The following is a 24,627-nucleotide window of genomic DNA, read 5'->3' as shown; positions in this document are numbered from 1 at the left end:
ACAAATAGGAAAAAGAGGCTACAATTTGCACAAGCTCACCAAAATTGGATAGTTGAAGACTGGAAAAATGTTGCCTGGTCTGATGAGTCTCGATTTCTGTTGAAACATTCAGATGGTAGAGTCAGAATTTGGCGTAAACAGAATGAGAACATGGATCCATCATGCCTTGTTACCACTGTGCAGGCTGGTGGTGGTGGTGTAATGGTGTGGGGGATGTTTTCTTGGCACACTTTAAGCCCCTTAGTGCCAATTGGGCATCGTTTAAATGCCACGGCCTACCTGAGCATTGTTTCTGACCATGTCCATCCCTTTATGACCACCATGTACCCATCCTCTGATGGCTACTTCCAGCAGCATAATGCACCATGTCACAAAGGTCGAATCATTTCAAATTGGTTTCTTGAACATGACAATGAGTTCACTGTACTAAACTGGCCCCCACAGTCACCAGATCTCAACCCAATAGAGCATCTTTGGGATGTGGTGGAACGGGAGCTTCGTGCCCTGGATGTGCATCCCACAAATCTCCATCAACTGCAAGATGCTATCCTATCAATATGGGCCAACATTTCTAAAGAATGCTTTCAGCACCTTGTTGAATCAATGCCACGTAGAATTAAGGCAGTTCTGAAGGCGAAAGGGGGTCAAACACAGTATTAGTATGGTGTTCCTAATAATCCTTTAGGTGAGTGTACATAATGAAGAAATCAGGAAAGCCACTGCAAATGTCGCCTGGCTGGGAAATCTAAAAATAGATTCTGATACGGAGCAGCCGAGCGCATGAATCACGTCTCACTGGGAAACAGGGTTAAACGTACGAGTGTAATTTGACGAGCATAAAATGTTTGTAGTGGCTAAAGCCAAACAAATTGCCCATTAATTCACCAGTTGCCCTGATGATTAAGGAATTAAGCACGCTGCACAATAATGTATTGATTTTCTCTGCATGTCAGCATTTACTGGATGAAAAAGGTCTGCATTAATGCTGAAAGCACAGGAAAGTGGTGATCCTCCATTTATCTTCCGCACACACAGACTCACACAGAGACACGCACACAGAGATACACACACATAAAACACACACACAAATGAGACACACAGAGATACACACATAGATACACACACAGAGACGCACAACGAGACGCAAACACAGACACACGCAGGGACACAGACCCAGAGAAACAAACACACAATATACATATATTATATTGTTTGCAGACACTATTCCTATGTCATCCCAATAAAGATCCTGTCCCACGAAAGGCAGCTAAAACAAGCGACCCCTGCTGGCCGGTGCCGTGTGTGATTGTGAGATTCGGAGTCACCGCAGCGCTGTGTGTCTGGACTCCATCAGCTCCCTGTCTGACAGCAGGCACAGCGTGTTGTTTGAGTGTCGAGTCAGCTTGTGTAACAGGCCTGACAGGACTGTGGGCTGCTGCCGGGGCAGGTAAGGGAGTGTGTCAGGCAGGCGCCGGTGATCCTAATGTTTCCGGACACGCTGTCTGTATCCTGAGGACCGAGCTCAGCACGGCACCGGGGCACAAGACGGGCCGCCAGCCTGCTGCCACTCCGAGAGGAAAACACACAGGGCTCTCCTCTCCCTTCTCATGGTCCCGTCTCCTCTACCTCTTCACAGTCCCGTCTCCGCTCCCTCCCTGCTGCCCTGTCTCCTCTCCCTCCCTGATGCCCCATCTCCTCTACCCATCTGCTCAGATAAGGTTTATTATAAGGTCTAAGGTTAGATAACTGAATCACCCAGTTAAAGCCAGCACTCCCAGCAGCATATCGGTACAGGTGCATCTCAGCTGATACGTCTCAGAGCCCCAGTCCTGATTGGACCTCTTGAGTGTCTGTCTCCTGCCGCCCGGCATGGCTCTGTGGACGGACAGCTCCTCAGCCCATCACCGCGAGTCTCTCCTCCGATCGCTCGACCTTCGGACACCAAAGGCAGAGATGTCGAGGGCAATTAAAACAACGTACACGGAAGCACACGCCTCAGCCCAGTCACATACCTCAAGGTCACGGCTCACAGGGGCACAGTAAGGCCTAAACATTGGAGGCACCTCTTTACACACACATTCTTGGATATGTGGAAGAAACGAGCCAATCAGGGCGCAGAACGGGGTCTCAGGCTTTGCCTCACTGCAGAGATGCACACGAGTCAACTTACAAATGGTTTCCAATTTAGGTTTTGGATGGATTAAATCCTCTCTCTCTCTTATTCTATGTAATTAAACTTTAATTATTGCAGGAAATGTATATTTAGATAATCCTCAATCACACCATGTTCCAATATGGGTTTTGCAATTATCTGTACAGTAAATACATTTAAAAATATAATATATAAACACGCCCCCCCACAACCTCTATCATTTAAATTCTATCCTGTCCGCTACACTGCTGGTATTTATAATAATTGAATACTGTTAACTGGGAAATTAAGGAATTTTATTTTAAAAAATGTTGACAAATACAGTAAAACCACACTAATCAAACATTAAAAACCTAACAAAACATAGCACAAACATGCAGCTAAATCCAGTTATTTATCATCTTTATCACCCTGATCAGAACGATTGTTCCAATACGATAAAGGCGAGAGTCTGAACGGACGACGACAGTGTCCAGTATTGATCAGCGGCGACTCCAGGGACGCGTCCAGGACTGTGTCCAGCTTATTATCGCTCTTCCTCCTCGGACACAGTTCCACACATTTCCATATAAAAGACCGGACCGCACTCCTGAAACCCCCATTATTATATTTTATTTAAGACTTCTTTATCCAATTCCCACAGAACAATTAAGCCATGACAAAAACCACAGCTGATTATGACACAATTAAAATATGGGTTTATTAATCAGACTGGAGACAATGCAGTCATTCAGGAAGCCTGACAATCTGCACGGCGGCCGAAAGGGGGTTTATGAATCCCAACTTAATCCGTTATCTCCGAGGCCGCGGCCCCGTCTCCTTTGTGTCTGCACTGTTTACCGCCGGGAGGAGAGCGCGTCTCTCGGCTCACACAGGGGAGTTTGCGCCGACAATACCGCACAACAATACTGTTAATTACTGCACATTCATAATGAGGAGAACAGCACCTCCAATCACTGCCAAAACAAGAACTGACACAGAGACACGGCTCCCCAAGACTGTCTGTCTACCTGGACAGGGAAGAGGGAGAACAGAGGAGATGGTAATTACCAGTGCTGTGAAGACACACAAGTTCCTGGAGATTTCCGAGCGATTATAACAATTATGGTCATTAGTTATAAATCATGGCTGTCTCGGGCCTGTCGCTGCCTCAGTGCAAAATAAAATGATGAGGAAAAGCTTTATATAAAACCTGAAGGGAACATAAAAGATGCAATTAATGGTCAGCTCTACGGTGGCCTTTGTTAAATATAGATAATAACTGGTGATTTGGTTTTGTTTTAGTGCCGGGGAAGTTCTCAAGCGGAGAGTTATTCATAAATCTGACGGTGCAATTCATTTTAATGCTATGGGGGAGGGGGGAATAAATAAAAACAATCAAAGCTCCCTCCAATAAATCAAAAAGCTGACACTTGACTCATTTATCAATATTTTCAAGAGCAATTTTAACTAAAAAGGTTTTTGTTTTCAGTCTCACATCTGAAGGGCAGAACGAGAGACGTCTATATAATGAGATATCCAGCTGCTGGGGGTCCCGGGTGGCAGAGCAAGGCCTCCACCCAGGGGGCTGGATACGTCACTACAGGCACGAGAGAGATCCCATTGGACGGCTGGCGACAACACTTCCCAGAAGACCACACTCCATCGGGAGGAAGGATGAAAACGATTCAGGGGAAAACTGTCCGGCGTATTCGATGACCCGGTGGCCTCTCGGCGCCTGCAGGTTGCAGGTCCCCCTAAATAGCACCACAGAAAAAACACTGTCAACACCCCCTAACTCCAATCACATTGCGGACAAAACACCGTCAACACCCCCCTCCCTTAAACAATACACCCCACGACTCCAGCAACACGGAAAAATTGATGGCCCCCCTAATATTACAACTGGCCCCAGCCAGGCGCCGTCAGTTGAAAGGGTCTAGAAAAGCCAGTGGGTCTCAGCTGTTCCCTCTACATCACATGAGATGAGAGAGACGCGCAGCCGATGCCCTGAGCCGGTAGTAGATGAAACCGCAGGGGGCGTGTGGGTCAGAGGGCATGCCTCTTGCAGTGGTGTACAATCATAGCTTTGAGCCAAGGTCAGTCACTGGCCAAAGCCTAACGGGCCGAGAGAGGGTGAACAGTCAGTGGAGATTCGAAATTTAGTATATGGGCCATGTGTGCATGTCTTTGTGTGTAAATATACATGCAGTTCTACGTTATTATTGTCATTAATTACAGTTGCATTTACAAAATATATGCATTTCAAGAAACATAACCCAGTGGGAGCAAGAAAATACACACAGTTAGTCCTAATTAGTCCCATTATGAACGAATACAGAACACAGAACAGGACTATATCTGTGAAAGCAGAAACTATGGCACTAGTTACAGCGATGTTGTGTGCAGTGGAGCCACTACAGGCCCAACTCCCAGCAGACACACACACCCACACAAACTGCTGCGATGGACACTCAGGAGCAGCATCGCAATTGTGCAGCTCTGTGCTGCAGAGTGACAGAGGAGCACAGGAGCCACTGCTGAGCAAAGAGCTCTTCACTCCGGCACATAAAGAGCAATTCATCACGGCGGAGCAAATCCGGAGGCTCGCCTTTCTTATTTAAAATTAGATTCCTTCCCCAAGGTGACGGGAGGCTTCTTTAACACTAGACTAACTTTTGAGAGAAAAACTGTGCTGAGAGATAACAATACCAAACGGATCGCCAGCGCATGACTGTAAACCACACGGTCTTTAAAGAATCACTTGAAATGAGCCGGAGAGCTGAATAAAGAAGAGGGAGATGTGCAGAGTTAGGAATGAAAAAGAGGCCTACTTATGATTCACATCTTCATAAGAAAAAACGACTCGAACACTGATTCATTGCTCCACTCTCTCAAACCTGTGGCCGCTGCGCTGGAGCTCAGACTTGTCCGCTGATGACAAACGCTATGAATCTGGAGTTTCTGAGCCCCTGCGCCGGTGACCTCACGAGTCACCGCTGCACATGCATCGCTGCTATTCCTGATCTGAACAGCCTGGACTGTTTAAAACTCTCTCTTTGAACAGTCGCACTTTCTAATCAAGTCAAAAGTGTTTTTATGATTATGATTCACATTGTCAGAGGCTCGATGTAATTGGTTTCAGTATCCATGCGTTTGAACTCTAAATGGAACAGGTGACCTCACCGGCAATGGCTGTAAAGGGCTCTGTGTGCAGAGGCTCCTGCGTGTGTCCCGGTCTCGACACCGCCTGAACACTCCATCTGCACTTAACCCCCACACCCTCGCCGTGGCGGTTGTGGCTCTATTTTTACTGCTCTGACTTCATGACGAGTGAAGTGCACGGCGACGCAGTGCGGCTCCCTCTGGAATAATCTGCAAACGCAGGTATTTAGTTTTATTTAGGGTTTCTTGCCAAACAAAGAATCATTAAAATGGGAAAAAGAACAACTAAAACACAATCCAATGCTAAGGTCTCCACGGGGAAGCTGGGTTTCTGCGCTACATTCATCATCAAGACGAATTGAAGACGTCCTGCCCTTCCCTGACTTTGATAAACAATGTCAAAACTTTATTTGTAAGGGTTTATCAGAGCGATTTGTCTAAGGCACAGATAGCCTAATGAGGCCACTATCTCACTCACCTATAATAGAGCGGAGAGCTGGTTTGGTGCTGATGAATAAGGCCTTTATATTCGGCCCCTCGACTGGAACATTTGTTTTATACCAACAGAGGCAACAATCTCAGTGAACTTACAAACAAAAAGCTCAGAGAAGCGCTTATTAATGAAGCTCGCTCTCCAGCATTCAGAGAGGAATAAACGCTGCTTTGCTCATTTCCAGGCAAGGCAATGACAAGGAGAAAGCACAGAGCACAATTGTTTTTCTCTACTCCGTACCCCCTGAATAACTCACCGTGCTTTTAAATGCCAACATTTTAGCAGCGTGCACACAGCACACAGACAACAACAGAGCGAGACAAACGACACTCGACTCGCAACTTCACATACCACAAAATAAATAAACAAATAAACAAATCTAATGGGAAAACAAAAAAACACGAGGATACATTATTCAGACCTCCTCCGGATTTGCACGAACTCTCAGCGTCGTGTGTTTGTTTGTTTGTTTTCTGCGCTCTGTGAACAGGAGAGAAAATCATTAGTGTTTCTCAGAAAAACAAAAGGACGGAGTAGGCGTCTTCTCGCGCCGCACGCTTGTGTGTTTGTACTCGGAGAGAGATCGAACTCCTTCGCACCCCCCGCCGTGCCTGCCCGGCTCCATCAACGAAGGACGGCTGCGGATCAGCTCTTATCGGCGAGGGATCTGGGCTGCGATCCCTCTCTCTGATGCAGAGATCGATCGGCGAGATCTACAGCAGGCGCAGTGGAGGCCGTTTGCGCTTGTCCTCTAAATGTGTGCAGCTGTTTGTCAGCACAGATATAAAGGGAAACTAACGGTAAAAAAAAACGGCAATCACAATGTGTCTTTAGGTGCATCGTCCGCTCTCTCTCTTTATCTCTCAGACTCAGGGCTCGGTTAATCAGGCCCGGCCGTCAGCAGCGCTGCAGGTAGGTCACCCTTCCGAGATCAGCCATCCTGGTCGCTCCGGCTCCAGCGATCGATACGCACAGCCGCGCAGCTCGGGAAGGCGGCCCGGCGCTCATCTGCTCTCACACGTCGATGAGAGAGAAGCCCTCGGACACGGGAATCAAACCGGCCCTGTTCACACCACGCTGCCTAGCTCTTCATTTGTATAGGCTGTTCTTCTTGTTTAGACTTTAGTAATTCAGAAAAGTGTGTGTGTGTGTGTGTGTATTGCACCTCAGTTCTCAAATTAAAGAGAATGATTATTATAGGCTTCTTCTACTCCGTCTCCTGCATCATCTTCTTGGTTTTGCAACCGAAATGAAACTGCTCAAGTGTCTCCTTGGCGTCTCTTATTTACCAGTGTAACCCTTATCATTGACAGTGTATTCTGGACTGGCACAGCGAACAGGCACACACGGCAGCACAGAGAGCCACTGGACGTGCGTGTTAACGCGCCGATTCCGGATGCAGGAGGCCGGCCGTGGCACCAACACCAGCTGCTCCGGTATTCGGAGGCGTCTCGTATTTACATATTTACTGGATGATTTGTAGAGTATTAAAAGACCAACCTCCTGCAAATAATGAATCTGATTTACTGCGGGACATCGAGAGCTGTCAGCACCACGGGACGAATTCATAAACTAGCATCGTTAACATTTTTCCTGAAAAAGAAAGTGTGGGACTGTTTTTCCACGGTGGTCTTTCATGGGGGATATGTGAACTGAATGTGTGCGAGGGGCTCTGGCGCTGAAGAAGAAAGACAGCGTAAATAATCTGCTGTGATTTCTTTAAGAAGGGCGCTACATCAGTGAAAGACTGATTGATTTGATTGATTGAATGATTGATAGTATTAATTAACAAACTACAGAAATGGGGGAAATAAAAACAAGAGGTATATCAAATAACTATGAGGTAATGGCATCCATTCTCTGGCACTACAATTGACCAGGCTGAACAATTATCAGTTAAAATGTACCTCGTAGACATTTCCCTCCAAGGGGAGGAGCAGTGCAAAGTCCGCTATCTCTGGGTGCAGAGCAGAAATGGGGTAAGGGAAAGCAGCGGGCAGGAAGGAAGACCGCTGCGGGTTCAAGAGTCACACACAGCCGACAGACAACACCTGCTTAACAGCCGCAGATTCACACACAGCGCCAGAGACCCCTTTGTGCGCCTGCTGCCCATTCCTCACCCTGATGCAGACCCAGTGTGAGCTAATCCACAGTCCCGGACCCTGCGGACCTGCGCACAGATCAGCCTCACAGCTCAGGAAACACCTGGCGGCTGCAGAGATGCGCGTCCAAGGACAACAAGGCAGCTGCCCGGCGCTCGTTCACAGCCACAGATCGAGAGACAGGCCCGTGATCAGAGCAATCCTCATTCATACCCTCCTCTTCACTGAGCCAGCGCTTCACAGCTTTTTTAAACAGCTCTTAAACCTTCACCATCACTGGTTTCTCCGGCCTCAGACCTCACACGTCTGCACACAGAGTTGACTCTGAAATGCATTCAGAGATGCAGCTGAGCCGTCAATAAAAGGGTGTCATAAAGTGAACCGAACAATGATTCAAAACCCTGTGCAACTTGGCACTCATCCACAAGTTCATGAGCATTTATTCTCCACATTTAAACTAAATTAATTATTGTGTGGAACAAGACTGATAAAGCCTCTGATCTGGTTAGAAACCGGTATGATGAGTCGTGACACCATAGCAAGTAACTCACAACCTGGGAAAACCTTACCCTATTTTACATATTCATAAAGACATAAGAAAGGTTACAATCGTTCATTAGATAGATAGAAGCTCAGTGAACCAAGAATCACATCCAGTCTTTATCTGGTATATTAATTATCAGCGTCAATTCTTCAAAAACAAAAACGGAGCTCTGCGTAATTGTATGTGTCACATCACTGCAACGAGCTCATGTACACAACGCAGCTACACATGTATGGATTAAAATCCTGCAAAGGTTTGCTATCCAAACCATTTGGCCGGTAGAAGGAAATCAAGTCACTGCCGAACACAGGAGGCCAGACAGACGCCATCAATCGAAGCACGGAGCTGGAAAATGTGCAGCAGCACCTGCAGCTCCACATATCAGTGCGTCTTTCCATCCGAGCACATCAGTTCCTCTCTCTGACTCCTCTCTGCGGTTTTGCTCACTGGACTGGAAGTGGACGCAGATTAATGCCAGGTGTTTTAACACTTCGGTTTGCTTGGTGGAGACGCTGCAGTATCCCATCGCCGCTCAAACCACCAACAGGAAACGCATCACAAGTCCCTCCCGAGTCGGGAACGGTTCGAAAAGCTCAAACTCACAAACGAATTAATACAGGCTGGAAAGTTTTACTTTTCTCAGTCAGCAGAGTTTCCACTGGCAGCAAACGAGAAGAAAGGAAGGAAGACGGAGAGAAGGAACTCAACATGGTGGCTGAAGATGTTCTAGTGGTGGGCGGCTTCAGGAAGAGAAGATTCATTACAGATAAAACAAACAACCTGTTAATTTCATCCAGACGACTTGGCAGGGAAACCAAACAGGAATATAATCAGATACATGTTCGGATTCGATCTGGGGGCTTCAGAAACGCATGTAGCAGGACGCCAGTCTTGTGTTCTTCATTAACTTCAGTCAACATCCCTTTAATGATTCATGAACTGATTTAAATATGTGCAATAATGAAAGAATACAGTGACGCACAGGATGAAACTATTCCTGCACCGAGTTGAAAAGGATGAAATGTATTCAGGGCCACGTCGAGGTTGTCAGCCTGTATCTGATCGAAGAAAAATAAAACAGGATTCGCAAGTTCTCCGTTAAGGAAAACCCATGAGGCCAAGAGGAAGGAAAGTGGGGAAACAAGCAAATATATTCATAGGCATCACAGGCAATTTATTCCGTGCATTCATTATTAACGCACAGACACATAAAACAATGCCCAATCTTATTTCAGGTGCAGTACAAATAGACGATATTCTCTCCTCTTTATTTCCTCGCTTTTTCCCTTCCTTTGTAACCTTCAGAAAGAACGAGCCCCCGATATCCGAGGATTTATGCGTTTTTAAAATACTAGCCAGAGCCGCAGCCGGGAATCTATTAATCACGAAGTGTACTATTAGCCAGATGAACAAATCCCGCCTAAAGGAGAAAAAGCCCAACTTCTCTCAGGCTTCACACAAACCCCATTACGTTTACAGCCGAGGACTAATGATAAATCTGCTGGTTCACCAGGAAAGAGCTCGCTAAACTCACTGGAATGTGTTTTATGCCATCATTTGTGAAACAGAAAGCATATAATTTATGTGTATGTACATATATATATATATATATATACACACACACACACATATATATATACACAAACACACACACACCCTTAACTAAGTTCAGATACAAACTCAGTGAAATTATGTTTTTCACTTTCGGTCTTTTCATTCAGTTTCATCACAGTTACAGATACAGTCAGCTTCCTGTCCTCACATTAGAGAGCAATTTAAAGATCTCTCCCCCCCCCCCCTCTCTCTCTCTCTCTCTCTCTCTCTCTCTCTCTCTCTCTCTCTCTCTCTCTCTCTCTCTCTCTCTCTCTCTCTCTCTCTCTCTCACCTGACAGATCCACAGTCACACAGGACTCAGTCTTAGACAGCTGCCAGACAGAAACTTATTTTTATTTAAGCATGTCTTATAGATAATGACTGGGGAAAGAAGAGGAAAACAATCCTGACATAATAAGCATATAAAATTGATCTATTTCAAAAAACGCTCTCCTTCACCTCACCCTGCTGTGTGTGCGCCGGTTTCCTAGACCCCATGCTGGAGTCAACACGCACAGAGCAACAATATATCTAATAATCGATCTATCCACATATCAATCAATATATAAGCAGACTGGCCCGTATATCGGTGATTTCATTCCCTTAGTCAAACGAGTTGAGGCCAGTTTACTGTCTACTACACATGTCTATTGCGGTTCAAACTCCTGAACTCCTTTAATACATAAATACCGGCCATATTGGGAAAGGAAGGGTGTCGTACAGGACGCACCCATATATAAGTCACGTGTGGCATGTAATACGAGACACTGTACGAGTTAATTGGCGCCTGTCGGGCTTTTCAGTCCTGTGTTCCTCGGCCTCAGATCACCTCGGGCTGCAGACGCACGCCACTGGCAACCCGAAGGACGCCGATTATCCCGAGAGCTCTTCATTTCAGCATTTTATCATCATCCGTCTTCCAGAGCCCTTCTCTTGTGAAGGTGATGTGATGATGTAGCATCTCACACTGACACACGGAGACGAAGGGTGAGAGTGAGGTAAACCCTCTGGATACGAATTCATCTTGAGTTACACAGCAGATGCACCAACATGAGACGGGACTAAGTACTAAGACGGGAACCAAAACTTAGCAAATTGAGGACCAAAAACATTGGTCAAAATGGTTTGATAGAGGTATGCAAACAAATATCAAGAGAAAGAAAATGGTGTATAGTGCATACAAAAGGGATAGAGACAAAACAAAATACACAGAATATGCTGAACTACAAAGAGATCTTAAGAAAGGGATCAGGAAAGCAAAGAGGGAAATAGAAGGAAATTAGCTCTTGGAGCTAAAACTAATGCAAAGAGTTTTTTCAATACTATAACAGCAAGAGGTCAATAAAGGAGGAAGTGAAACAGATAAAGGGCAAAAATTGAAGTATCTTGGAAAATGAACAAGATGTGGCAAATGTTCTAAATGAGTATTTCACAGAGGTTTTACAAAAGAAAAAACAGATAACATGCCACAGGTTGACAATCAGTCCAGTCAAATCCTAAGAGAGATCAGGATAAATGAGGAGGAGGTACTAAAGGGACTAGCAGAATTAAAAACAAACAAATCACATGGGCCAGATGGGATATTTCCAACAGTACTTAAAGAAATGAGGGAAATTATTTATAGGCTGCTAACTCAAATATTCCAAAAGACACTTAGAACAGGGGATGTGCCAACTGACTGGAAGATGGCAAATGTCATACCAATCCACAAGAAAGGGGACAAAACTGAGCCAGGAAATTACAGACCAATCAGTCTCACCTGCATTACTTGTAACATGTTGGAAAAAATGAGTAGACAGAAAATAGAGAAGCATCTTAATGAAAAACATATTCTTGGAGATAGTCAACATGGGTTTAGATGAGGCAGATCATGTCTTAATAATTTATTCAATTTTTTTGAACATGCAACTGCAGCTGTAGATTATGTGAGATTATGTATCTGCTGAGCCAGATACAGTCAATGAAATTCAATGTGGACAAGTGCAAGGTATTACATGCAGGTAACAAAAATGTCCACTATAATTACACTATGGGAGGAATAGAACTAGATGAAGTAACGCATGAGAAAGACCTAGGAGTCTATGTGGACTCCTCACTTTCTCCATCCAAACAATGTGGGGAAGCAATAAAAAAGGCAAACAGCATGATAGGGTATATTGTCAAAAGTGTAGAATTGAGAACAAGGGCAGTGATGTTCAGACTGTACAATGCACTAGTTAGAGCTCATCTGGATACTGTGGACAGTTCTGGGCTCCACACTTCAAGAAAGATATCGCTGCTCTAGAGGCAGTTCAGAGGAGAGCAACCAGACTTATTCCAGGTCTGAAGGGAATGTCCTACTGAGAGACTGAGGACCTGAACCTTTTCACCCTGGAACAGAGGAGACTACGTGGGGACTTGATTCAAGTCTTCAAAATCATAAAAGGCATCGACCACCTCAATCCAGAGGAGCTTTTCCAGATCAGCAGGGACACACGCACCCGGGGACACAAATGGAAATTGGGCTTCAAGGCATTCAAGACAGAAAACAGGAGACACTTCTTCACACAGAGAGTCGTCACAAACTGGAAAAACTCCCCAGCGATGTGCTTGAAGCTGAAAATTTGGGAACATTTAAAAATAGACTGGATAGGATCCTTGGATCACTTATTAATCAGTTATTAATGGACACAAAACGAGCATGATGGGTTGAATGGACTCTTCTCATCTGTAAACTTATGTTCTTATTTTCTAATATATTTAATTCCATGAGCTTCACTCTCCTGACAAGAGGGTTTTAAAAACTCGTAATAAAACTGACTGGCACCTAGATAACTCACCAGGTCCCCACAGTGTGCAGTTATGGATGAACAGGCATTGATCCCTGTGAGAAGTTTCTCATATTTTGTTTTTGTTCGCAAAGAAACAGGGACAAGATCTAGGGGGGAATCACAGATACACCACAACTTCAAGAATCGTATTTCGTTACAAGCCATTCCCCACAGGCTGCCTGGGGTTTGTTCATCTGAAACCTACAAGGGCTAAAGCATAACTTGTCAAAACACTCATACTGCCAGTGGTTCGTCTGCGTGGCAGTGGACCTGTCACAGGACGAGATGACATGACGTGTGTGGCTTCAGCAGACCCGAGTCACGTTCCAACACGAACCCTTTCGCCCGCGCCTCGGTTTGAGCAGCTCTTACATCTGGCTGCTCTGAGAATAAGCACTGCGATGATAAGCAGCGACAGCAGGAGCATCACAGCTGACGGCAGGTTAGTGCGGCTAGAGAGGACAGGAGGGCGATATTGTCCACAAGGAGAGGCTGTGGAGTTACAGGGTCTGTCTGAACAAGTAAGAGCCCCTTTCTACAGCTGATAGCGCTCTCTGCAACCTGCACCCCCATCTTAACACGAGCGACTGCAGGAGAGGATCTCGATACCAGTTAGACCAAGGACTGTGGCGATATTGACCTTGAATGGCTTTAAACACAGAGGGGCAAGAGAAGAGCTTTTTCCTCATCACTTCTTCATAATCATAATTATCAGCAATTAAAGACAAATGACAACTGATACGTCTTCAGATATTTTTTGTTTTTTGTTAACTGTAATTCGCTCGACAGATACCGGTTAGTATCACAGAAATCATCAACTGATTATAGGCAAGTCCCTGGAAAAAGAAATACGTCTTCGAGGTTTAAGCACTTTGCTCCCACACTTCCCCCTCAGCACTGCGAGGATTTCCTCAATATCAGGCGATCCCAGACGAGTGCAAATCGCAGGCGGGGAAATCCCTCTTCCCACTGAAGCGTCAGATCTAATCCATGAGACCGAAGTCTCTACTGACTGCTGGACAGACACACAGACCCCCCAGGACGCCCTTCCCTCACAATCCCTTCCCTCACAATCCCAGGGGGACACAAGTGGATGATGTACAGGCCTGCGTCTGTTAGTGTAATAGTCTTTCTTTTCATCATCATAATGCACATCAAGAGGAACCACTGGCATCAGAGAGCTGCATTACTCACCCCTTGATGATTTATGCATCAGCTTTTTCTCTTTGATTCAGAGCTAATCTCATTTTTATAAGGGCTTGTGATGTCTGATGAAAACAGCTGGGGACAATCTGAAAGTTTTCACAGTCGCCCAGAAACTTTGGCAGTCCTGCAGCGGTTCGGCAAACTGCCTGCCCGAACCCGTGTGTTTTAATTACAAAACAGGTAGACACGGATACAGTGTGCAGATACCGTGACGGTCAGACCTGTCACACTTTATTTTATATGTTATTTTTCTGTCCCCAGGTGTCCTTCCCTCTCCCACGCCCTCGTTAGCACCACACCCCACACCGTATCGCCGGTCTCAATCCCCCGCTGGAATCTGAGTGAGAGACCCCTGCCGAGCCTCATCCTGTGTTCTCCGACAAGGCTGTGATCGCGTTACAGCAGGGGGGGCAGTGCTCAGCGGGCTATAACGATGTGAGGACTCGGCAACAGACGGGCTGCAGCTCCGAGGGCCTGGCACACAGGTGAGCTGCCACCACCCGGAGGCCCGGACGGCAGCCGGAAAAACTCACAGCAACACAAGCATGTAAACACAACGACAAGACCCTGCCGAGTAACACAGCAACCAGCACTTCCTCCACGCCATCCCCAAAACCCACGGCATAACCGGTCATTGCGTTAGGATCAGCTGAACTGAGCTACCAAACACTGTGAAAACAACAACACACAAAACTGAGTGCTGTTGTTTTTGCCTCACCTACAAATCTAGTCTGTTTACTACCAAGCCATGTAGCGGGATGTGCCGTGATGTCCGCTGAGCTGTGATCCGAGGAGGCAAAGCAGGAACCGAGCACTGCGGCACTGCGTGTGAACAGCGGCATCTGTGACAGAACCAAGGGGAACGACGAGACAGATTTCCACGCTGGGAAACCTGCCACTGTGACAGGAAGATGTGCGAAATTATAGATTGGAAATCCCCGGCGCTGTGCAGAGAGACACACTGCCAGGCATCCAGGTGCTCTGCCTCAGCGGCTCCCGTCCAAGAGCTCTGGATGAATAAACATCAGCTCTTATTCCGTCCCCAGGAAAGCGTCCCGCCCTTTTCCTAGCTCAGGTGGGTTAGAACAGGCCGCAAGGGCGCTGGGCTCCGGTGTGGGCCTCAGAGCTCGGATGACAGATCGGCACCTAAGCCCCACGGAGCCAAGCCATGAAGCGCTGCAGTGTGGAGCTATGCTCTTAAGATCACAGACATGTAGAATATCACATCACTACCATCACAACCACCGCAACCACCACAACAACCACCACGACAACCATCACAACTGCCACCACAACCACAAAACCAACAACAATCACAACCAATTTCAGTTAATCAGGGCACCTGGGCCGACATCCGTCCAGGGGGTTGAGATTAAAAAACATTACTTGATTTTATGCCTAATATTGCCCACTTGTGAATGAATATAAAAATGATAATTTATGTAGTTGTAGCTGAAGACCCCTAGACCCTCCTCAGTACCATTTACTCTCATAATAAATCACATTCCATGGCTTTACTTAAGGCTGGTGTTTGGGGTTGCCAATCCAAAATCTTGACTAGGGCACCATTAAAGTCCGGTGTGAAATTAATACTACGATTATAATATCAAAAAAGAAACCGAAAAGACCATTGCATAGGGAAGTGAAAAAACTGTATTCTGTGTTTCATATCAAAGGAAACATAATATCCATAGACTTTAAAAACCTAGATCATTATAGTGGCAAGTATTGGGGGTGGATATTTGATTTTTTTGTATTTTTTTATTTAGAGTTTATTTTACTCGTAATACATTAGATGACCATCTTCTTGAATTGGGGACACATTGCGGTAATGAGAAATTAACTGGAAAATGCACAACAAATCTTAAATGACCCATTTAAAAGTTGTAATATCTTTGTGCGCAAAACAGAATACATGTATATCTATTGGATTAAGGTTTTACCATTTAGTTTCATAATGTTTTTTATATTCAAATCATCATGCCCATGGTTCAAGGTCGAGAATCACCCAAACGCTGCGTTTTAATAAATCACTCCTGGAATGTTTCTGCACAACACTGGCGAGCGACACAAACCTGAACATCTTTCTCTAGATCAAAGCCTCATCTTTTACAATCGCCGTGGTGCAGCCTGTTGTGTTCTGTGAGCCGCGTTGTGTGTTCAGATCTGAGTGATGTGGAAAGGGGCGAACCGCCATAAAGACAGAAGCACAGCAAATCACTTTAAAGACGGGCATGCAGGTAAAAGAAAGCCGAGCAGCCAGTCAGACCGGCCGAAAGCATGGGGTTTAATTCGGTGTCATAGGCAGGTTTATAAGGCCCTGCGGAAACTAAGTTTGTAATAACACAGTGCTGGGCTCTCTGACAACTCTGCATTTCTTTATCACTAAACACTGCCCTGCGCAGGGAGGCCGTGCCCCTCACCTCTGGAAACCACGCGGTGCTTCTGTAAACGGCGTCAAAAATACCAGCACCGCACTGCACAAAACAGAGCAAGCGAACGAGTGAGCGAGAGAGAGAGAGTGTGGGAAAGAAAGACCTCAAAAGCCCAGCCAAGCAAGCCATCAGACCCGAAGACATCCCACGCTACAGCCGGCAACTCACTCTCCTGTGTGGAGTAGGAGCTGGAGTGTACAACAGAGAGAGAGAATGGTGTGCACTGCTATGGGAACTCGGCACAAGACCCCAAACAATTGAATCCCTCAGCCCACAGAGCCCACCTCCGCTGCAGTGCCGGTGACTTCCGACCAGCCAGCAATCAGGCGTCCGCCCAGGTCTGCGAACAGAGGACGCGTCCGATCAGACCTCCAGCTGAGAGTGGACTGATTCACAGGGCCGCAAAACCCAGCGAGAGAAGAGGCGCCAAGGAAAGGTGGTCAAAACAAAGCGCAAAAAAAAAAAACACATTTCCTTCAACCCTGCCGATCGGAGGCGACCTGCTCACTCGGGAGCTGCGGAGAGGTCAGCACAGAGCGCGAGGGTAACCACTGCAGATTGAGCGAGAGAAGGTCACATGATCCTGAGCTTTCCTCCGCAGGAAGAGGGACAGAGAGGCCGGGAGCCGGGAGTCGGGAGCACAGAGCGGTTTGGACACGCTGCTCCAATAACGAACACCACCCCTCCAAGAATAATACATACATTAACTGACTCACGTGCCATTAAACACACATACACGTTTTAATTGACTGCGGTCAAGTACAGGGAGGTTACATTACTGGCAAAACTTAATTCTGGAAAACACAGTTAGTATCCCCCTCGGAGGAAACACGATATCAAGGCAAAATGAAACAGAGGGTCATCATCATATCAGCACCGTACACTGACCTCCATGCACAACAACTTATGGACTTGGTTAGAATTCAAAATAGCAAAACAGGTTCCTGAAGTAATTAAACACACGACCAATTAACTGAACAATGCAGTGAACCATCTTCAGTGTCAAAAGGGCATAAAACTCTTAACCTTTGGTTATCCTTTCAACTGTATTTCGTCTTGTGAAACACAGGGACACATTTGGTCAGGGTGGACATAAATAAAAACTGTGTTAGGCACACGTGTCAAACACATTCTGAAAGCACATTCCTTTTTTCTGTGATTAAATGATTCTCCACTGTATGTGTGTGTGGAAACGGTTAATCGATGGTAATCAAACTTGATTTGATATGGCCCCCTTCACGGCAGACTCGCGGTCATTAGAATCATGTGGATGAAGGTGAGGGAGCAGCTCAGCCTGCAAGGACACAGCACTGCCTTCGCACACATCTCAGCATTGTTGTTGTTCCTCAGGACGCTTGAACAGCCACCAAAAGCAAAGCCCTAAACGGCATCTTAAGACAGTAAAGCATCTCCCGTACGGGTATGAAAGGAGCTGCTTTCATTCTGCTGGCTTGTTATTGCGTCCTTGAACTACAGACACAATATTCATTTTACAAACAAACTCCAAAGCGGCCCCGTGTCACAGAGCAAACCAGCGCTCCCTTCACGACCGGAGGACACGGCAACGAGACCTTCACAACGAGTGCATATAGGATCCCTTCACAGCCGAGCTCCTGAATAAGCTTGACTTCACACCGCAATCTACTCTCCCCGTGAACTCGGCAGCCCAGGCGCCCGCTGCCAGGTGCCGGCTCTGAGAAGATGAATGACAGCGCAGAAATATTGCAGCCCCTTCATTTTTAACCGCTTCGCTTGACAACAAATCCAGATTTCTGTCAAGGGTAAAACATTCCTCTAAAGAGGAGAGAAATTGCCGCACGGCAGAAACATGCTTCCCTGTCACACAATCACAAGCTCCATCCATAAACAAGAGCGCAATTCCCCACAGCCACGCCATGCTCGTTTACTGCTCCCACCCCATCACACCACACCGAGGGCCTGCGCGTTACTGTTCGCACATTTGTTATGTAAAGCAACACGATTTATTTCCTTTCCTGTGATGTATCGGCCCTAACAGACGTTACGTTGCATAAACAGTCCAATTAGAATAATAGTTCGACAGGAAGCTCTGTGCCGATGAGATCGGGAACAAGAGCGAAGACACAAATCACACAACTCTCCAAGTGCATTTAGTTTGGGTTCTAACAGCTGACAAGAGTAAAACAAAATGTCCAATTAAGCAACTGTGGTTTCCATACATTTTCCAATTAAGGAATTTAGAGTGGGAGTAAAAGCTACAGGTACTGGGCCAGGGTTGATATGAGATCTAAGACTGGACTGACAAGTACATGCTTTCTCAGACTAACTCACAACACAACACTCCAAGTCTAATAGCATCCATGGACAAAGAACTCATCTGCAGTCCTTCCTTTGTTGCTCACAACTGAGAGCATGAAAGTGTAACAGCGCCACATCGCTCCCGGGCTCGGCCGTGTCAGCAACGCAACAGCACTAGCACAACTCAATCAGTTCGCACACAACTCTAATCGCTAACAGAAGCAGCCCCTTCTAATTAAAACGCGACCCTTCCGATCACTACCTCATGTGCCGTGATATAGCGGTGCGGTTGAATTCTGGAGGCGATGAATTTCAATCACAGCAGCAGGTTTTACTTCAGACAGAAGTAGAGCTGTCTTTCTCTAAACAGTCCGTCTCTCATGTAAAAATCCAGAGAAACCTCCTGGGCTCGAGGTCACACATGTTCCAATGGGTCACACATGAGTTGTGTGTTGTTTCTCTCCTTCTTCTCCCTTTTATCTGCATGAGATCCTTGTTATTTATGATCCCAGCAGGAAGACAGGAACATCAATCAGGGATGTCTCTCAGATGACGTCAGAGGCCTCGTACATTTATATATTAACGAGCTGCAGGTCCGGCGATCATTTCTGCGCCAGATTGTGTTGCTTTTGTTCTGAACACCTGATGCAGATCAAGCAAAGGTGAGCTTGTTATGGTGACGTCAGCCCTCTCCGAACTCAGCAAGAGTGTTCAGACCCCGCACATCACGGGTCTGGTGTCTTGTCGTTGGGGTCTGACCACACACACTGTCGTACACACTTAACACAGGTGCTTAAACCGACTGGCTTCCATTTGTTAATGCGTCGACAGCCTGTGAGGCATCGGGAACAATTAGTGTTAGAGACTCACCTTCCCCAGCGGTGAGACGTGTTCAGACCTGGCTGATGATCTCGCACCGGCCGGCCAAGAGGCAGGAAAAGTGATGCCAGATATCGGGTTCTCTCTTTGACATGTGGCATATTCCACTAGAACGGAGCTGAACACACGCCCCCCGTGCCAACTGAGACCAGAGCCCGTGTCAATCAGGGCTCCAGACACTTTGTTTTGTTATGATCAAAGCACCAAGTGGGAGAGGGCTAATCATTGATAGCACGGAGCCGGGCTGACCAACTGCCTGCGTCTGGACAGAAAAGAAACCCCAGGATGTGAAGACAGCACCGGGGAGGATCTCTGCTCGTTATCTGCAGTGCGTCCATCATTATTTCTCCTGCTGCCTCGTCCTCCTGGAGTATCTACCCCCACTTCTGCTCCCCACGTCTCCGATATCTCATTGTGGAGCTCTGTGCTCCTCCATCACCCTGGTGCCATCCCATGTAGCCGCTCGGCATGGCTGTAAATCACGGCAGCTCTAGGCGAGCAAACGCCGGCGGTACAAGGACAGCGTGACAGGTATTCATGGTCCTCTGGTCCGTTAACACGCTCTGTTCATTTCTGCGCTCAACCAGGGTTCCTCTCCAATAGATCCTGAAAGCAGTTTGCAGCTGACATGACTTTTTACACAAACTTTGCAAACTGCTTTCAGAATCTACTGGAGAGCCAGGCCTCGCTGGGGTCCCGTTTCTCCTGAACTCCCTGGCACAGGGACACGGGGGGCACACAGCTTGGTTCTCCCACCTGCCCTGTGAGCTGCTGGCTAAACGAACACCCTGCGTGCCCCCCCACCCCTAGACTCCTACCTCCAAAGACAAAGACCCTCTCATATCCGTCCAGCTGACAGTGATTGGCATCAATATTACATGAGTCTTGAGGAATTCTGTTTGTCACTTGAAATAACACAGTTTAAATAATGCATAACCACCTTCCTCTCCAACCCACTGTCCTCCACATCAACACAACAATAAATACACAGATCAATCACTCAGCCTCTCTGTGAGCTCACTCCGGTCTCCCACCCTCCTCCGAGCTCCTGTGCTCGGGTCATAGAGACCCAGAGGAGACCCAACCGACCCACAGGGGCCCTCGTTCAGACACAGGAGGGAACCCCCCAAGACTCAAACCCTGAACCCTCGCTCAGATGGGCCCAGGCCAACATGGACGACCACACATCGGCAATGAACAGCTCGATAACAGATAGGTGTGTCTCTCATAGGGATAACTGCCTTCTGCAAGACAGTATAAATCGATTGTTATTTAGTATAGTGCCGTTCGCAGGGTCGTCACAGAGCGCTATACAGATTAAAAAGCTAACAATGAACAGCAATAATCAAGAAACAGATAGAGCCCAGCGATGGCAAAACCGACACACCGCTCTGTAACCACGGAGGCGTTTCAGTCCACACACCTGTCTCCCAGACAACTACAATGTGTGTGTGTCCAGGTATTTATCTATTTAACATACTGAGATTCAACTTTTTATAACAATATAACCCTGTTTCTGTGACTGAGAGAAGATCAGAACCCTGAATAGAAAACACACTGATACACCCTGTGATGGAGTGAACCAACAGAATTAAGATTACAAATGTAAAAGGGTTCACATTAAAGGTTGTATTTAACCCATCATGCAGGAGGATAAGGCCAAGACAAAATAGAAGGCGTCAATTTAGAGTAAAGTAGCCTTGTAACTTTTTATTCTTTGGTTTGGGTGGAACAAGGGTGTGGGAGTGGCCATGTTTGTTTGGGAATGATGGGAGGTTACAGGGGCCATCTTGGTGAGGGCCAATATTGGGTTTTCCCTTCCCATAATGGCAGTAATAGAGGGAACCTGTTTTCTAGCAAGGAAAGGACTGTCAAAGTGGTTGTAGAAAATTACAGATTTATATTTATTGGTGATTTAACTAATAGTTGTATATACTGATACTCTAAATGTATTTCTAATGTATTGATTGAGCCGATGAAATGTATTTTCTTTTTGTGTTTTATACAGTTCTCTTTGTTTCAGTGGTTTGTTCTATGGGAGGGGTCATATAGAGCTGGGGTATATAACCAGGCGGTGGAGGAGATTGTGGGGGTGCTAGAGTGGAGATCATGTGATAGAGTGCCAATATTGAATGTATAGATAACTGTTAGTTATCCTGCTCGTGGGGTTCTTTTCTTTTCTTGTTTTTGGTTATTTTCTGAACTGGGTTTTGTTTAGAAACCTCTTGATTCTTTTTGTCAGCTTTTCTTTACAAGTGACAACAAATACATTATAAATACATTTTGGAAACCATATTTTTCGGTCTACTGTTAGAGAGGAAAGCTCTCCAACTTCAAGGTGCTTCGCGGGTTTGTTGTGCCGCCAGAGCAGCTCGGTGGAATCGCTGAACAGATGAACGTCCGTATGTGATCGCACATCTGTCCCCACAACGTCACGAGCACCGCTAATGTACTTTCTATCTCTTTCCACTTTGCGGTCAGATTGACTCCATTGACTCCGGCCAGCTGGGACAGCAGTCCCTCTGGCGTCAGCCCAAGACCCCCGCACGGCCCTGTGGACCCCCAGGATCGCCAGGCATAAAACCACAACCTTCAGACACCAGGGATCACTCAGGACTACTGATGGAGACGCAGAAACACCCCTCTGAATACAAATGAACAGACGAGCCACACAACACAATCACTGCCCCCCCACCGTTCTCCAACACTACAGCACAAGACTATTCAATAAGTTACTTTTCTTATAATTATATTGATTTCAGTCAGTTTGCTCTGAAGACACAGAAGAGGACAATCCGTTCTTATCAATTAATCACGCAGAGTTAATTGGAATATTCCCAATTTCTCCCCAGCGACCGTCCTGCTCCGGGTACTAAACTACTAAACAGAGGTTTCAATGATCTTGTCATAGTAGTGCCCTACTGTTCACCCCCCAAACTCAAGACAAGACAATACCAAATCTGAAAAGCAAATCCTGTCTTGTGTCAGGATGAAATGTGAAGACCGTGGTGACAGCCTTTGTTCTCCACATCCTAAATAACACAAACCGCCCAGAAAAACCCCAGCCCTCGTACCTCGAGCTCCTCAGCCTCGATCAGCAGTTTGGCCGTCGTGATCCTGGACTCGTAGGGAGGAAACTCGTTCTGAAAAGAGAGACAAAGGTTACAATAGTTATCTGTCCATCGCATTTCAATGACCGTAGAATCGAGCGCACGGTCATGGTAATAATTATAATATAAAGCTGTTTCTTAGGGACGCCTTTGCACAACTCCAGAGAGGTGATTTACTAGACTGGACACAATTAGTGCATCACAGAAGCATGGTAATGAGGATGCAGTCAGGGTCCCCACACCTGGACAAGGCAGTCAGCGGCCCAGAACCTGGACAGGGCAGTCAGCGGCCCAGCACCTGGACAGTAGCTCGACTCACAGTTCAGCTGAAATCACTCGGCCGGGGCTGGGAAACGAGGCGAGATCGTCCCCATTAACGAGACTAAGTGGCTCAATCAGCTAATGAAGAGCGGAGGAGATGAGGCAGAGACCCCCGCTGCCTTCAAAGCCCGACGCCCAGCGACGACACTATCTCCTCATGAACAGTCATCAGTGGAGGGAAGAAGGGAGGCCTATTCTGTCTAATTCTACCCGTAAAACACAGACAGCTGAGCTTTTTGAGATGCAACAAAACAAAATCAACAGATTTTTTAGATATATTTTAGGCAGCCCCCCCTCCACCAAGATCAGACTCTCCGACTGGAGGCAGCTAAGGGGATTTCAAATTACAGCAAGAAACACGAGCACAGCATGACAATGTACTGAATATACAAAATTATACTAATATTGATTATAATAAAGTTAAAATTCGTATATTAATTAGGTGACATCATCTCAATGCCAGCAGCTGATCTCAAAGTACAGTCTCTCAGGCCAACAGCCAATCAGAGCCCAGATACAGGCCTACACATACACACACACATTAAGGTGGCTTTACCTTCTGCCTGGCTTTGTCTGAGATCAAAGCATAACCTACAGAAACCCTGACGCATACAGACCTGTGCAGCATTGACAGGTCTGAGTGGTTAATTGGGCGTCTCTGCAGTCAAAGCCAGCAAAATGGATTTTGACACCGGGACGGCATTTGCATGTGAATGGTCAGGATCTGATGGCTGACCTGTAGTTAACTCTGGAGCGAGACACTCAAAGGCCCGTGTACCGGGGAGTGGATATCCGCAGCCGCACGGTGGAGTCTAGGCACAGAGACGGACTCCTCTCACCTACTCGCTTGGTAAAACAAGTTTATTACAGCCCAGAGGAACGGACTGCAGCCGGAGAAATAAGAACATAAGAAAGTGTTCAATCGAGAGGAGGACATTCCCCTCATTGTGACGCCTCTCTGTGTGAAGAAGTGTCTCCTGTTTTCTGTCTTGAATAAGCTGAAGCCCAATTTCCATTTGTGTCCCCGGGTGCGTGTGTCCCTGCTGATCTGGAAAAGCTCCTCTGGTTTGATGTGGTCGATGCCTTTCATGATTTTGAAGACTTGGATCAAGTCCCCACGTAGTCTCCTCTGTTCCAGGGTGAAAAGGTTCAGTTCCTCAGTCTCTCAGTAGGACATTCCCTTCAGACCTGGAATAAGTCTGGTTGCTCTCCTCTGAACTGCCTCTAGAGCAGCGATATCTTTCTTGAAGTGTGGAGCCCAGGACTGTCCACAGTATCCAGATGATCTCTAACTAGTGCATTGTACAGTCTGAACATCACTGCCCTTGTTCTCAATTCTACACTTTTGACAATATACCCAATGTAGCGCTTCTGAAAAGAATTATAATAATGACATAAGATTTTAGATGTTATATATTTATATGAAGCCAGTGCATTGATTATTTAAATTCTCACCGTCTCAGCTTGTGTGGAGTTATTTATTGATCCACACAGCGGCAATGAATTAACCCCCAGTGATCATGCATATGGTCCTGTTCTACACTTATCTGACGAGATCCTT

General features: G+C 46.4%; 1 protein-coding gene across 1 annotated transcript in view; it reads right to left on the bottom strand.

The window, feature by feature from the left end:
* Positions 1-24,627, bottom strand: part of LOC136760152 (uncharacterized) — a 110,633-nt gene that overhangs the window by 74,480 nt on the left and 11,526 nt on the right. Inside the window, exon 8 of the mRNA XM_066715433.1 lies at positions 22,710-22,778. Coding sequence (XP_066571530.1) covers positions 22,710-22,778 — 69 coding nt within the window. The remainder of the gene's footprint in view (positions 1-22,709; positions 22,779-24,627) is intronic.

The sequence above is a fragment of the Amia ocellicauda genome, chromosome 10 (assembly GCF_036373705.1).
Source record: "Amia ocellicauda isolate fAmiCal2 chromosome 10, fAmiCal2.hap1, whole genome shotgun sequence".
NCBI classification, from domain to species: domain Eukaryota; kingdom Metazoa; phylum Chordata; class Actinopteri; order Amiiformes; family Amiidae; genus Amia; species Amia ocellicauda.
This window is presented reverse-complemented; position numbering and strand designations above follow the sequence as displayed.